The 16,873-nt window shown below is 33.1% G+C and overlaps 1 protein-coding gene across 7 annotated transcripts in view; it reads right to left on the minus strand.

The window, feature by feature from the left end:
• The window catches only part of TAB2 (TGF-beta activated kinase 1 (MAP3K7) binding protein 2), a 73,110-nt gene that overhangs the window by 28,650 nt on the left and 27,587 nt on the right, over nucleotides 1-16,873 (minus strand). For 5 of the 7 annotated variants that reach the window (XM_039846939.1, XM_039846937.1, XM_039846942.1 and 2 more), the window contains one exon: nucleotides 5,990-6,180. In XM_039846939.1, the coding sequence (XP_039702873.1) occupies nucleotides 5,990-6,091 (102 nt within the window). In that variant the 5' untranslated portion in view covers nucleotides 6,092-6,180. Of the gene's footprint in view, nucleotides 1-5,989; nucleotides 6,181-11,863; nucleotides 11,941-15,061; nucleotides 15,150-16,873 lie in introns of those variants that run through there. The other 2 variants (XM_039846936.1, XM_039846938.1) reach the window with 2 other exon arrangements.

Raw genomic sequence — 16,873 nt, forward strand, 5'->3', positions numbered from 1 at the left:
TGTAGAAAGGAGAAAAGACTCTCAGTGAGGAAGGTATGGCCTGATGGGTTTCAGAGGATACGGAGGACTTGGATAGAAAAAACAATTCTTGAAGAAAATGGCATTAGTAAAGAAAGACATAACGCGATAGTTAAGTAAAAGCATGTTCTAAACAAGGTGATTGTTAAACAGATTTGGCTGGAGTTAAAGGTTTGTACTGGGAATTTTGTAGAATAAGTTGTTAGAAAAGTAGACTGGGTTAAATAATTGAGGACTTTGAAATATGAGTCACACTGGAGTTTGGACTTCAATATAGGCAAAGTGAGGACACAAAGGGTGTTCTAGAAAAACAAGACTACTGATACTTAAAATGAAAAGGAAAAGGTAAACTTTTTGATAAGGCCAGTTAAAGATATGACATAATGACTGTTTGATAGTAGTAACAAATTATGAAAGACTACAAATAAATATTGACATAATTTGGCTACAAGAGAGAAAGAGAATTCAAAGTAAACTTGAGAGTCAGGAGCCTAACAGAAAGAGGAGAGACATAAAAAAGATGAGTAACACCAAAATAAAATGTCTACAAGTATTCGATACGAAAAAGGTTAGTAAGCAAGGTTTGATTTTTCCCACCCCAAACCAACAGTTCAAATCTCTCAAGCCACAAAAATCTTTTTATACTACTCCTAATTCTGAATTGATATAGTTTTTCGAATATAATTTAAAAATGCATCATAATCTTTATCAACTGATTACTCCTTATTATAGTTAGACATTATCTTTAGCCAAACCTAATTGGTGCTTTTTGCTTCAAACTAAATTTATTGCTATTCCTAGTAAATTCTTCTCTCTTCTAAGCCAAAGCTCACAAAGATCCCATTTTCTTATCTCTCTACCAACATTTCAAATTAAAATGTACATTTCTTACCAAATTCAATCCCACACTTCCTTTTTAAAAGCTGGTACTCATATTTACAAAGTTTTCCTCTCTAATTCTCTTGAACTCTCATAAAATCCCTTTAATCCTTCATAATCTCTGATTATTTAATATGTTCTAGCCCCAGATATATCATAACTCACAGGCCTTTAGACTATTTACCCTATACGGACATCACTTTCTCATCAGCAAAACATAAAAGAACTTAGAAGGATTTAATAAGGCTACAAATAGGATAAAAGGAAACATATTTTTTATTTTAGGAAAATTTGAATATATTTAAAAAGAGAGTAAGTATGATAAATTCCCCTATATTCATCATCTATCTTTAACAATATCGATAGGGCAAATCTATTTTTGCCCCAGCTACTCTTCCCACCAAGCTAGATCAAGTCTTAGATATTATTTTGTTCTCATCTGGAAATACATTAAAATGTATCTTTAAAAAACAGGAACTTAAAAAAAAAACATAACCATAATGCCATTATCATACTTTAAAATAATCAATAATATCACCTAACACTCAAATACTGTTAAAGTCCCCTGATTGTCTCATAAATGTCTTTTTAGTTAGGTTAAATCAGGACTTAAGCAAGGTCCAATTATTGGGTTGATATGCCTCTTAGGTTTCTTTTTAAAAAAATTTTAGCCATTTGTTGTAAAATATGACCATTTGTCCAGCAGAATTTCCCATCTGGATTGGCTCTCTGCACTCTGTGGTATCAATTCCCCTGTATTTCACTGTAAACTAGCAGTTTTAACTATAGGTGTGAGCAGGTTCATGCATGAATTTTTGGCAGGATCCTTAATAGGGTCTATTTCTTATTGCACCACACAAGGAGGCACAAAAATGTCTGCCTGTCTTTTGTGATCTTGAAGTGGGATCAGTGGATTCTGATGTCAGCCTAATTCAGCTAATGATTTTTAGCAGCCACTAATAATCACAGCTTAGAAACTTTATTTCATCAAGGGCTGTAAAATGTGATACTGGTGATATTCTGATTATGAGATTCCTTCTTCATGCATTAGCTGTAGTTCTCCTCAAAGAACTTGCTCTCTTCAACTACTTGGTTATTCTTTGCACAGAAGAGGCAGGATAAATAAATTCCTTCTCTTTACTGTTTTTAGAGTAATGAAATGGTACCCTAGCAACCTCCAAAGGTGACTAGATTTTTTTTTTTTTTGTCTCACTGTAAATTGCTGTATCTTTAACATTTTGATGTGGCAACTAATTGTGGTCATTACATCCTATCTTTAGGCTGATGGAAATGACTTCAAGTGGGCTCCTATGTATATGATATGAATCCAGTCTTTCATTACCGCCTTGCTTTCTGATATGACAAGATGTTAAGATAGTCATATATACTTCCTACCCTAGACCTGGAATCAGCTATTTCTCAAAAAAACTCTGGTTACTTTTATTGGGAAACTGTAGAGGACTCGTTTTAAGTGTATCAAAATGGGTGAGATGAGTTTTTAAAAGGTTGAGAATCATTGTTTTTTTGTATATATACAAATCTGCATTCTCTTCTAAGCTACAAAATCTGAATGAGTCCAGTTCCTCTTTCATTCTTCTCTAAGCTTCTTGTACAGACACGGAGATCATAGATAGTATCAAAGTATACACTAAAAGCATCCTTCTCAAACTGATTCATTCACTCTTTCGACCAGTATCTACTTAGCACCCATTAGGGAAATAGAAAGGAATATAATCACTGCTCTTAAGGATCTCACGGTCCATTGGAAGAGATTAATATATACATAAATATAACACAAAATAGTAGGTGTTTTGATAGAAATATGGATAAGAACTACAGGTAGAGGTCATCTGAGGATATGACACTTTAATATTAAGTCTTACAAATGCTGACTGAATACTACTTAATGAATTACTTTGAAAAGAAATAGCAATTTTAAACTTAAGGATTCAACCGCATTAAGAGAATTAAAGAATGGTGAAAAGCTCAGTTTTAAAAAAATCAAAGTACCAACTATGCAATATTCTAAGGTTTAATCAACAAAAATTAATAAATTTTAAAGATATGAACTGCACCTGCTGATAACATAGCTGTCTTAGAGAATCCACAGTACAAGGAAATGATGTGAGTAGCTCCAGAAACACAGATCTGAGCAGTAAATAAAGTCAAGAGAACAGAAGATCTATTCTTCTGCTCTCCTAAGATGCAAGATGTTTAAGAACATGGATACAAAGTGGCAGTGGGGCATGATCTTTTAACTGCTAATTTTTTATTTTGTATACTATTTTTTTTTTAATCTAGAAAAGTTTTAAACCAGTATATTATAAGGAGAATCTCTCCAGAGAAAGGACAGACACCTACTCAACTGAGAAAAGGAGAGCTGCTTCCAAAAGAAAGGCTGCCACCAAGTAAGAGATGTTTATATTACATTTAGAGGTATCTTAATTTACTTTTACAGTTTAAAAATATTTCGCCAAATTTGGGAAGACTTACACCTTAGCTGTATCCCCAAAAGAGCCCTCTCATTTCTTTCTTGTCACATTTCTTGTTCTATCAGTTAAAAGTACATTACTTGGATGCCCAGCATAATTATTAACACAACAGAAAAGAGTGTGGTCTTCCTCACGGGTAATATGCAAGCAAAACTGACTTCATTTTAGTAATCTCTAGGCATTGGGAAGCATGCTGTAGGGAGGTTTGTTTTTGTAAAACCAGATTAACATAGTGAAGCTGATACTACTGAGTGACCAAAGGAAATTCAAAATCATTTGTTTTCTAGTAAAGCTGAAAACATACTTCTTAATTTTTAAAAATAGGCAATTCATTTACACAGATCGAAACATTACAAAAAGACGTATCTTGAGAAGTCTCACTTCTATCTCTATCCCCATCTGGCTTGTTCCCTCTTGCCCACTATTGGTAACCATCTTTTTATTAATTTTTTTAGTCCTTCCAGTATTTATGTCAACACAGGCAAACATACATATGCGTGCATATTTATTTCCTCTGCTCTCATCCATGTATACTGGTCTGTTTTCTTAATACATCCTCCTGAAGATCATACTGAGTGCACACAGAGTTCTTTATTTTTTTGAAAATATTTTAAATAATTCTACAAAAGGGTCTATGTTTTACTCCCAGTTAAGGTAACTATAGGGTATCAGAAAATGTTTCAGACAGTTCCTTTAATATTAAGTCTTGTAAATTTTATTAAAGAACTTATAGTATTTTTCTATATTTCTATGAATCACTGAATACTCTGTGTTTATTTTATCACAAAATTCTATTGGAACAGTTAGGAAGAGATACCTATGTTCTAGGGAAGATGCCGTCCCCTACAACCTCTGCTCCTCTCCATATTTCCTTTAACTTGACTCTGTTTTTATTACTTCCCACCCCTTTAATTTGTTCCTTTCACATCCTATATTGACAAATGTGAATTACTGATTCATTCACCAAATATTTATTATGGGTCTTCTACTATTATTACTGTTATTAGTACTGGCTGCTAATACTTACTGAGGATGCATTATACATCAGGTATCCTATTAGAAGTTTTACCTGCATTATCATATTTGATTCTCTATGAAGTATTTTTTTATTAACATTGTACAGTTAGAGGTTACTATTGCTAGTAACTGTAAAAACTTGAACTCAAGTCTGTTTATCGCATGTTATCGCCAAAACATATGCTATTATTGTTTTAAATTTTTATTTTTATTTCCTCCCAGCTTTACTGAGATATGACCAATAAAAAGTTATATATTTAAGTTGTACCTGATTTTTTTAGATGTACAATGTGAGAATTTAATATATGTATACATTGTGAAATTACCACAATCAAGTTAATTAACACATGCACCACCTTAGAGTCAACTTTTTTTTAGTAGAACACTTAAGTTCTACTCTTTTAGCAAATTTCAAGTATACAATACAGTATTGTATCCTCAAAACTCAAGCTATTAAACACTCTCTAAAGAGCCAGGCATGTTCAGAGAATTCTAATCAGCTGAGGATGACTACAGCATAGGGTGTGAGGAAGGACTAGGTAAGAGATCAGGCTGCAAAAGAAAGGATTCCAGATCACAGACCTAGTATTCCTTAGTTGAGATATATAAACTTTATTCTGAAGGTATAGGGAACAATAATGAGGTTTAAGCAGGCAAATATATGATAAAATTGGCATTTAGAAAGATAATCTAGCAGAAATGAAAAGGATGGATGGGAGAGACTAAAGCTAGGTTCAGTAAGGGCAAGTACACACCAATTAAATGGACAGATAAAAGGTGATAAATGTGTGAACAAAATGTAGTCACTTGATATCAAGTATAAATATAAGGTCTTTAAAAATTTCATACAATTTAAAACTTTAAAAATAATTTGTCAAGAGTAAATATGTCTTAGCCCAAATTATTTTTATACGTCTATTTTAACAAGCTGAAAAATCTTCTGATAGAAAGATTTCCAGTTTAATCAAATGAGAAGGCACAACTATTATTAAACATTTAGAATTACAAATTTCTAAAACTGTACATAGTAAGAAAAAATAAAAATTTATTAGATGTTTAGTGATATTAACTGGAAAATTTACAGATTAAATTAAAAATTATAAAATAAAAAATGTTTATCTTTAGAATTGGGACCTTAGGCATTGTGTAGTCAGTTTCCTTTATTTTACAGGTAAAAATTAACTCAAGCACAAAGAAGGCATAGTACCTGCCAAATATGCTTGGGATGCCCATTTAGGATTAGAACCCGAGTCCTGACTCCTAGTTAATGATTTTCTCACTTTCAAAGACTTGGCATTCTAGCAAAATAGGAGGGAGAAAAGTAAAGTAGCCTCATATAAGTATAAACCATGTATCAATGTTTTATATTGGGATCTCATATAATCCTTATATCTACTTTACAAGGTAGGTATTGGGGTACAGACCCTAAGCAACTTGTTAAAGGCCATATGACTATTAGACATCAAAGCTCATCTCTTTTCATCATTGCACATTAATGCCGACAAAATTATAAAAGTTTCCCTCCACTGTTTAAAAAAATACCAGGTTTGTATCAATAAATTCAGAAATCATTGAACACTGACCTGTAACATGCACCTGGATACAACAACTTCAGGTACTTCAGGGAATTTTTGTCGCAGGTCATGTAAAACCTGAAAATCAATTTGGTGGCTTCCTTGGGCCATTCGTATATTGCCTGATCAGGACTATGTGTAAAGTAGGCAATTCTAGGCCTTAGTGGAAATAGTACTCATCTCTTCTGTCCAAGCATTTTCTGTGAAAGAAAGAAAAACAATTTTAATGAGAACTGATTATAGAATGAATATTATTGTGGATTTAAAATTTCAATACAAAAGGGTATGTGCTTTAGTACCTAACATTTAATATAACCTATAAAAATATTTAGTTCTATAATGCTTTCCATATAGTTATACTATCTTTTCAGGTTACAATTCCCCATGGCAAACTTTAAATTGTCTAATTCCTAGATATTTGCATGCTTTATAATGGCTGTACCAAAAAGCATTCAAATAAGAAATTATTGTCAAGGTGGTCTTCCTTCATTCTTTTAAAAGGGGAAAATAATTTAACTATCTACCTTATTTTTATTCCTTATATTCCTAATGTAAATCATGTTCAATCTTGAAAGCCTCTTTGGAATAAAAATCATATATAAGTACATTAAACTTGAACGGTATATTAAAATATTTAAAATAATAGCATTTGCTTACTGATTAAAATACATTTCATTCTAGGATAAAATTAGCAATAAGACAATCTCTTTATAACAAATTTATCTGTAGTATTTCTCTTTTAACCTCATTAACCTAAGCTTCCAAAAATGTCTGTAAACTCCATGAATATAGGAATTAGGTCTCTTTCGTCCATTATTGTGTAGACAGTTTTCAGCATGACATTAGATATTAAAATGTTTATGAATAAATTCAGTTACGACAGAACTCCTGAGTCCTCAACAGAAAAAAAAAAAACTCATTCAAGTACCCACTGGCAGCTCCTTCTCAGTTTTCTTTGTCAGATCTTCTTCCTTTTCTGGACGCCTAAATGTTGGTGGGCTAAGGAGTTCAAATCTAGAGTTTCTTTTCAACTGTATCTACATTCCTCTTCAAAGTAATTTCATCCAAACACACTGCTTAAACAGAGGCTTTGCAAATTTATATCTCCAACTCCAAGGGAGCTCTCTTCCCTGAGTTCCAGACTAATAGAGGCAGCTGCCTGACATATCCTTCTGGGTATCTAAAATTCTTCGTATGTCCAAAATCGAACTCTTAATTTCTGCCCACCCAAACCAACCCTTTCCCAGTCTTCTTCATCTCAGCAAACGGTACCATGATTCACCCAGTTGCTCCTTCTCTGACATTCCTTGATCCATCAAGTCTTGTTGAGTGTCTCTACAAAAATATATTCTGAATCTGACCACTTTCCCTACCTCTGTTACTGCTTTTGTCCAAGCCGCCATCATAAATCATCTAGATTGAAAGCAAAAATCTCCTAACTGGTCTCCTCCCTGCCTCTGCTCTTTGCTCCACCTGCACCCCGCAACTCCATTTGAGTGAAGTGACCTTTGTGGAAAGTAAATCAGAATAATCATTCCCCCTGTTCAAAATCCTACACCACAAGGCTCCTGGCTAACTACAATCCCTCAGATGTCATCTTCCACCACTCTCCTTGTTCCCGCAGTTCTAAAATGAGCTCCTTCAATTCTGGTTATTTCTCAAAAGTGTCGATTTTATTTCTTACTTAGGGCTTTTGGACTTGCTGCTCTCTGTGCCTAGAACACTTTTCCCTCGGATACTTGCATGGCTCCTCTTCTTACTTCATTAAGATTTCTGATCAAACAGCGCTTCCTCAGAGATAGCTTCCCTGACCAAACTCTACCTAAAATAATGCCACACTTGTCTACCTCCCCCATCACATTCTCATATCCTGCTTTTTCTTCATAGCATTTATCAATACCTGACATGTACTTATTTATATTCTATCTATCCTTAAATGTTGGCTCCACAGGATCAAGAACTTTGAAGTTCACTGCTGTATCCACAGGACCTTGGTCAAAGATGCGACATTTGTTAGATGAAATGAAGGTTTTATTGTAGTTTCTTTACGTTACCTTGCTTCGAAATGCATTTCCAATGATCCAGATTTGGAAATGTACACACAATTTGAGGGAGAAGCAAATAAATAAATTCTCAGTCTAACTCTGGACCACCTTTATTACTTAAAAGAGAATGAATCAAGAAAATAAATCTCAACTTTCTCCATTATTAAAATATATACAGATATCATCAATGTTCTTTGAAGAACTCATCATACTCGCTTGCTTTTCTAAAGATTATCAAGTACACAAATAAGGAAATTGTTCAAATGTACAATTGTATTTTAGGGATTCCACTTCCTGGAATCCAAGTAGCTCCTATTGGATCAACTCTTTCACCAAGAACAATTACGAACAATAGACAAAGTATTAAAAAATAACTACTTGAAGGCAGAAGGAAATGGGTGATGGTGGTGCTAGGGGTGGGGAGGAGAAGGGAGTCAGTACTCAGAAGAATGAATAGCATGGGGTGACTTTCTGTTTTTTTAAAATGGCTTTTAGCCAGAGAGCAGGCCCCAGTTGGTTTGGGTAGCTAAAACCTAGGCAGAAAACCTGCAGTCTTGCTTGCTTAGTGAACCAAAGAACAGACTTTGGGATAACCACAACAGCTGAAAACCTAGTGAGTAGATTATAGAAAGAAGAGAAACACCAAATTCTATGTATCCTGCACATATCTCTGATCCTCAAACTATACATATGTGAGAGATTCCAAGCAGCCAAGCTAAAGATAAAACAGAACTGAGATTTCAATCTGTAGTTTGAGCTCAGCCACGTTAATTGCCTAGCAAAACAAAAAGGCAAATAAGCAAGCAAATCAACCAACCAAACAGCAATACTCATCAGAGGAATACAATAAAATTTATAGTCTCTACAACATGTCATCCATAATGCCCAGGATACAATCTAAATTATTATATATAAGAAATAGTAAAAATTGACCCATACTCAAGAGGAAAGGCAACCACGGGAAACACAGCCCAAGATGAATTAGACCATAAGGATTTACAAGCAGCTATTTTAACTATGCTCAAGGACTAAGGGCACATACACTTGGATCTCTCAGGGGGAAAAAAAATTTTTTTTTTTTAAAAACAGAACCAAATGCAAATTCAAGAAGTGAAAAACATAATGTCTGACATAAAAAATTCTCTGGATGGATTAAACCATAGACTGGAAATGACAGAAGAAAGTCAATGAACATGAAGACAAAGCAATAAAAAATTTTACAACCTGAAGGATGGAGAAAAAAATAACTCGGTAGGAGGTGCACAGAACCTCAGAGACCTGTAGGAAAGCATAAAAAATTCTAACATATCTGTAATTGGAGATCCAGAAGAATAGGGGAGAGAGAATGGGAAAGTATCTGAAGAAGTAGTGGCTAAAAATTTCCACAAATCAGTAAAAGATAAATTTATAAATCAAGATCTTGATGGGCTCCCAGACATATTGACTGAAACAAACAAACAGGTATCTACTTAAATTCAAAAGGAAAAGCAAGAAATACCTTATAACTTAATCTGAAAGTTTTTTCTAGTAATAAATGAAAGGAAACATTTTCTGTGAAAAGATGCAAACATGACTGCTCTTCTGGGAAAAGAATAAAGAAATCATGCTTTATAGAAATGTTTCTAGCATTAGGTGCAAAGTTTTGGCACCTAAACTGCTGTCAGCTCAAATGATTCATTTCTTAAGGATTCTAAACAGTAGCCGAGTATATACAGTACCACACAGAACCTAAGAGTAAATATATTGGAAAGGTTTATAAAATGTACCCTATTCTTTCTTTTCTTCAAGAGTATGTAAACAATTTATCTGACCTCTCAATTATGACAGCACCAAGTATCAGTTAGTGGCTCACTCAGACTTCAAGCTATGACAGCAAGTCTTCATATTCACCGTCATTTATCAAGGTGAATTTTTCCAGGACTGTAGGAGTACAACACAGCTATTCGTTTGACTGTACCCACAAGAGACCACAGCCTTCAGATGAAAAAACAACAGAGAAAAGCAACAGGACTTATAGGTCTGGCCAAAATTTGGGCATTTATGAGGCAACTGAATAAGAGTATTTAAAATTGGACTATCATCTATTTATCCATGACCCATGAATTTAAGGGCAGCTTAGTAAGCATTAGAGTCAATGCCTTTGCTCTCCAGGCCACAAAAATTCCTGGATTAAAGGCACATCGGTACAAGCTCATAATTGAGGATAACTATTTTAACTTGCTCACTATTTTACCTTCTGCCCTCTTCTGCTGCCAGATCTGCTGCCTGCCACCTCAATCTATCTTTGCTGCTACCAGCCATTTTTTAAAAATCTCTTTTTCATCATTCAAAATCAGAGACTGGAAGGTGGCATGGTACATTAGGAAAAATTGTACAGAACAGAGAGCAAAAAAAAGGTGGAATGCCTTAAAGGCCATTAAAATCTGAAGGTTTTACCTTCAGAGCAACGGGAAGCTGCTGAAGGATTTAAGAGCTAAGAGGCAGGTAAGGTGACATGATCAAGAACTTATGTATATATGGAGAATGGCCATAGTGTGGCAAAAGAACATATGAGAAGACCAGTTAGATAACTACTGCTGTAGTCTAATCAGGAAACGGTAACAGCTTGTAATAAGTCAGACAGTAATACAAAGTTCATTGGGGAAAGCAGCAAATCCTCTGCGTCATGTATCACCGCTCTGATCTTATTCGGTAGCAGTAACCACTGAGCTGTTGCTCCACATTCCTACACGTGATGATTACAGGGTTCTTTTTTTTCCCTTCCAATTTCATACATTATCTCTGGATTTCCTACAGTGGAAAAATGAAGATATAGCTTTACAATTCAGTTCCTATCTCATATTTACACCATGCTTCCCCACTCCTATGCTCATCTACCCAATTACTTATTTCACAATTTTTGCTTAAATCCAAATTCAATGTTTATATTACTTTTTTTTCTATAAATTCTGTTAGCCTAGCCACTTAGTCTATTATGAAAGATGGAGTGTATCTCCAAGGTCCCTTCCTATACTAGCATTTTGGGAAAAGTATATATGTTCTTAAAAAAACCCTGTAGACAACTAACCATGTGTGACTGAAAGCTGGTTTTCTATCAAGTCCAATAAAACATCAAAGCTCTTGCAATTCTAACCCCAGGAAAAATGAGGAAAAATGGGAGGTGGGGAAGGAACACTACTATTCTACTACTGAAGTTATAGATTTAGATGACACGTGTTACTTTCTAGCAAACAAGCTGCCTTAATGAGATATTAAAAACAAAAACAAAAATGACTACAGAGATATAGAAAAGTATGTCAAAGACAGAAATTGACTACTTCTGACCAGGAGGTAACACACAAAGTAAACGATGGAGCAAAGGTAAATTCCCAGAGAATCAACTTTTAAAATAAAAGGAGTAACTGGTAATGTACCTTGTATAAACTACTTAGATTTATATAATTTAAACTTGACAGTCAAAGTATTGGCCTTTCCTATTAAAATCTTATATAAAAAAAGAAATGAATAAGTTAAATGTCACTGAGAGCCTTCAAAGTTTCCTAAAGAGCAGAATTTCCTAAGAGTATAATTTTAAGAAACAGTATTCAAACTTAAGCCATTTGTTTCTATGTTAATAGAACATGTTAATAGATAAAAACAGAGATGACCTAACACGCTAAATATTTCAACCTCAATTCTAAATTAGCGAGCATTGTTTCACTTAATAAGATGAGACAATTAAATGAGGTAATGTACATAAACTACACAGTATTTGAAACATAATGATGGCTGCTTAATATAAATTCCAGGATTCTATAATTTGTGTTCATTAATTTATAAAACTTAATCTGCCACTTACTTGCAGTGTCTTCTTGGGCAAATCATTTAACTTCTCTGTGCCTCAGTTTCCTCATCTATAAAATGATGATAGAGTAGCTATCTCATATGATTGAGAATTAAATGAGAAATACATGTAAGATAAGAAAAAAGAGCACACAGTAAGCACACAAGAAATAAAACAGCTTATGTAAATGTTAGCCAGGAATACTATTATTTCTTCTTTATAAAATAGAGAAAAGAACTCAAAGAATTTCAAGGATTAGTGATAGCACAGTGAAAGTTAACTATATTACTGCACCTGCCTGCCCTGTAGCAAAAAAACACAAACACTGGAAGTAATAATTATTTATTCTAAATATCATGAATTTTCACAAAATACAAAGGAACAAAACCTTAGCAAACAGGGCTGCATGCTACTCTGGTTGCAGAATACTGAAGGAGTTGACTGAACCATTGAGGCCTTCCTCTTCCAAGTATATGGACAAATGACTGTGTAACCAGGGAACTCGAACAAAGCTGCCTGAAAAAACTAAACAATAGTAGGATGTATATAAGTGCCAGATAAGCGGTATAAACTGTGCTATAGGTACTTAAAGGGCTGTCTGGGCTGAGGAAGGTGGTCTTGAATCATGAGTACTTAAATAAGTAAGTTAAAGTCTGGAGCAAGGCAACCAAATACTAGGCAGATTCTGGATACAACGAGTCACCTGTCTGGCTAGAAGAAAAGGAGAAAGAGGAAAGAAGGGAATTATGAAAAAGGAGGTCTGGGTGGGGAGTAGTTACAGAAGACAAGAAAGGCCAATGAAGGCTGCAAGTGTGTAGTGGCCTTTATTATAGAAAGCCTTGATAGACACTAACACTAAAGTTTTGGTATTATGTAAAACTTATATACATATTTTATCTTTGCTCCATTCTTACATGATTGAGTTTTACTGGGACATATTTAATTATTCTAAAAGAACAATATCATTCATGTGGCATATTAAAGAGAAACAGGATAAAATATATAAAACTAAAAGTCTCTTCTCAACAGCTTTAAGATTCTCCTTTACCTTAAGAAGAAGAAGGAAAGGAGGTCTTTCCATTTTAACATATAAATCATTCTAAAATTTAATTCTAGTTTCCATAATAACTTCTAGAGATGATAACATTTTCTGTGAATATTGGAATACTGAGTTGGACAGGACTCTAGGAAATTATCTTGTAAAAGGATGTAATCTAAGAGGTTAAAGAAAAACTTTGTTGTCTCAAAAAAGTCCCTGTTAGACTTCTTTCACACATTTGTTCAATTTTACCTCTTAAAACCAACCCTTGGCCAGGACAAATAAATTTATACAAATAATACCAGTTCCATAGTGGAGAAACTATCTCTTCACTGCTGTATCCTACCTACTCAAAGTGTAAGGAAAGTAATAGATACTTAGTAAATATCTATTGCAATAAATCTCTAAGTACGCATGAGAATGTACCTACATTTTAAAGACTACTATAAAAAGTGCTATCTATCCCTTCAAACTGAAGTGTTTTCCTTAGCCTAACATACAGAGCTGCTATAATACCTTGTTTTGAAACTGCAAATTTGTTCCAATACAATTGATATATTAGGGAACAATTTGAGCATTAAGTGATTTTGTCTGCAAGAAACATGAGGTGAAAGCAGAAAGCCATACTTAGCACATATAAGCTACATATAAATAAATAAAACGTAAATATTAGCACACCTCAAACAAAAACACCTCAGGCTCACTGCCTTTGCATGCAGTCAGTCACACCCATCCACATCTTGTTACAACTTTCCTTCTGATTTCAGAAGACCACTTCACCGTAACAAGCTGCCACATCTATGCTCACTTCCATAAGCAAACTTCAGGCTTTTTCAAAGCAAAGAACAATATTTACTTGTATAAATATTATATAAGTATTTATATATCTCTTAACCATTTAATATTTATAAAACTATACTACCATGGTTTTTTTTAAAGGTTCGTATCTTTTTTTTAATGTTCACTGATGAAGTTTTTGAGTGTTGTACCACAAATTCCACATTTTCCATAAGCCCTTTTTGCATGATTTGCAAAGCATGGTGAATTTTAGAAACACTTATGTTAAATTATAACAGAACTCTCTGTACTGCAAAGCCCCCCTGACCTCAAAAACTGTTAACACTGACTTCCTTCCCCAGGATGCCTAATGGGAAGTCAGGATGTTTCAACTTATTTGTTTGGTTGTCAATATGATGTTAACAGTTTCTTATTACTAATTATAATTTGTCTCTTCTATGGATTGGCTGACATTAACAGACTGTGCAGTGAGTTATTCTTAAAGAATATCTTTATCATAGAAAGAAGCATTGATATGGGGAATAAAAATATTATTCCATTCTTGAATGATGCTATAATTTTTAAAATTAGTGTTAAAGCAAGTTTTAACACCTTTGGCCTCAATTAACATTTTAGGATTAAACCAGAAAAAAATCGTATTACTTGTCTAATTATGTAGACTATTTTAAACATCTTTTACATTATTGATATATTACATAAGTATCTCATTAAATGCCAGTTAGGTAAGTTGATGCACTTTACATCTGATTAACTTTAAAGGAATTTACAAATGTCATTAACCAAACAAATTTCAAAATTATTTTTAACAGTAAATTATGAGAATTCTATTTCTTGGGGCATGATGTTACAACTTTACAAAGGCAAAGCAAACTTTCCCCCTCAAAGTCTATAACATCAAGTTATTTTCCTAAGAGTTAAAGTACAAGAATTATAACTATGTAATTAAAAATCTAGAATTCAAATATTATCACCACTGAAGATTAGAAACAAGATAATTATAATCCACCTTTAGCATAAACATTAGCATAGAACAGCTATCCTACTGAATCATTCTATATAGTTAACCAGTTATTCGCAAAAACAAAATAACAAACATACCAAATCAATCATCAAAATGCTACTTACTTTAACTATTATGTTCTGATTTAGAGTTATTTAAAAGCTTGAAGGGAACAAAGGATTATGTTACCAAAAAAACGGATTTCTTAATTTATAAGGCTATGGTTTACTTTCTAAAGAAAAATAATAAACACTACTAGCTGAAGTAACAATGATACACACTATCTTCTATAAAAAGAAAACTTCCCAATTTGCTCAGTTAACACACTGCTTCAAGTCCATGAATGTTGATCATTTCTTATGGTTAAAAGGCTTACCAGTAATAAGTTCTTCTAAAAGGAATGTGCAAGTCAGCCACACTTGGCAATTTATGTACTGTGGTTTTGTGGCGAGTGCTACCATTTTCTAAGGATCAAGAAAAGCGCAATAAATCTAAGACAGAATGGTTATAATTCATCAAAACATTATATAACTACCTTTCTGCATATATTTCAATTCATATTATTATTTTTCAGTACATTAAGTGCTTTAATATTAAAACAAAGTTATCATTCAGTGCACCTTTTTTTACTATAATTTTTGGATAATCCACCCTGTGCATAAATATCACCTTTAAAAAAACATGATATAAGTGTGATATGACAATAAGTTCCTAATTATGGATAAAGGGGAAAAAAGATAATTAAAGCACTTGGAAGAACCAATTTTCATCTTATGTCAACCACAAACATTTGTAACAAACCAAGATCAATGACATGTAAAAATTATAATAATTTGATTAAAATATTAATATAAAATGTCATCTTAATATGAAGATTCAGAAAAAGTTATGAGAAGTTTCATCGACTGATCTCCATGCTGTTTCAATCCCTTCTTGGCCCTATGTTTTTCCTATTCATCTCATTTAACTTTGTTCATCCTCCTTCTAATGTCATGGCCCTCAGCTGAGTTTTTCCCAGGGTGGACTGCTGGCCGACGCCTAGGTGTGTGTTCTGGCACTGGGAGTGTGACAATTAAGTTCATGAATTAGACAGACACTGTAAATATATAGTTATTACTGATCTCTTAAAACTTTCAATAACTAACAAAAAGTTAAATCAGCAATTTTTAAATTACACACATACACTTAATTGGCAATTTGACAACTGTGGTGAATCATGAGACTGCTAAGCTTCCTAACAAAGAAAATACATAAAAATCTATGTGCAAAAAAAAAAAACATTTAAACAAAAGATTTCATTACTATAATAGTACTCAGAATCTTAAAAAAATTATGGAGAATTCAAAATAAGCCAAGTTAAAACTGGTAAAATATTAAACTGAAATAAAATGTCTAAAATACAATACGTACAATAATTTTGTTAAGTATGTGCCATTCTTTCAAATTTAACACTATGAAACTGTTGTATAGTTGGCTATCAGTCTTATTACAGTTATGGTGAGTAAATTTTTTGTTAGATGGTCAAGAACAATCTCAGAACTGTACAAAAACTCCTATCTGAGCAGATTTATTGCATATAAATCTATTTCACATTGCTCTAAATAATTATAGATACTCTTGGAGAATAGTCAATTTAGGAGTATTTTAAATTGTATAACAGTTAAAAAACCTAGATATCTTATCTTATAATATTTATCCATAAATATAGACTTTCCTAATGAAATATGAAATATGAACTATATGAAAGTGATCAACTTAACATTTATGAAATATTTTCTAGTGTAGTATTTTTATATATTATATTTTCATATGTATTATATATACTGCTTACTCAATAAACGTGTTGACTACTACTTACTCTATAATGAATGCTGAAAATATTAAAATTAAAAAAACACAGTTGCCTATGTTTAAAAAATTTACATTTTAGTGGAAGACAAACATATCAATAAATAAATGAATAACTGAGTTGATACAGATATAGTGTGCAGTACACAAAGGAAACAAAGAGGGATCAGTGAATTCTGAGGTAAGGGTAAAATTTAAGAAAAGGATTCATTAAAGAAGGTGACAGCTAAAATAGGTTTTAGGGGATAAAAATGTGTTCACCAGGTGGACAGGTGAGAGGGAAAGAATATTTCAGATATAAGTGCTTAAAGGAATAAAATAGCATGACAAGTTTGGGAAA

Source organism: Pteropus medius, unplaced genomic scaffold (genome assembly GCF_902729225.1).
Source record: "Pteropus medius unplaced genomic scaffold, Ma_sr-lr_union100, whole genome shotgun sequence".
NCBI classification, from domain to species: Eukaryota; Metazoa; Chordata; class Mammalia; order Chiroptera; family Pteropodidae; genus Pteropus; species Pteropus medius.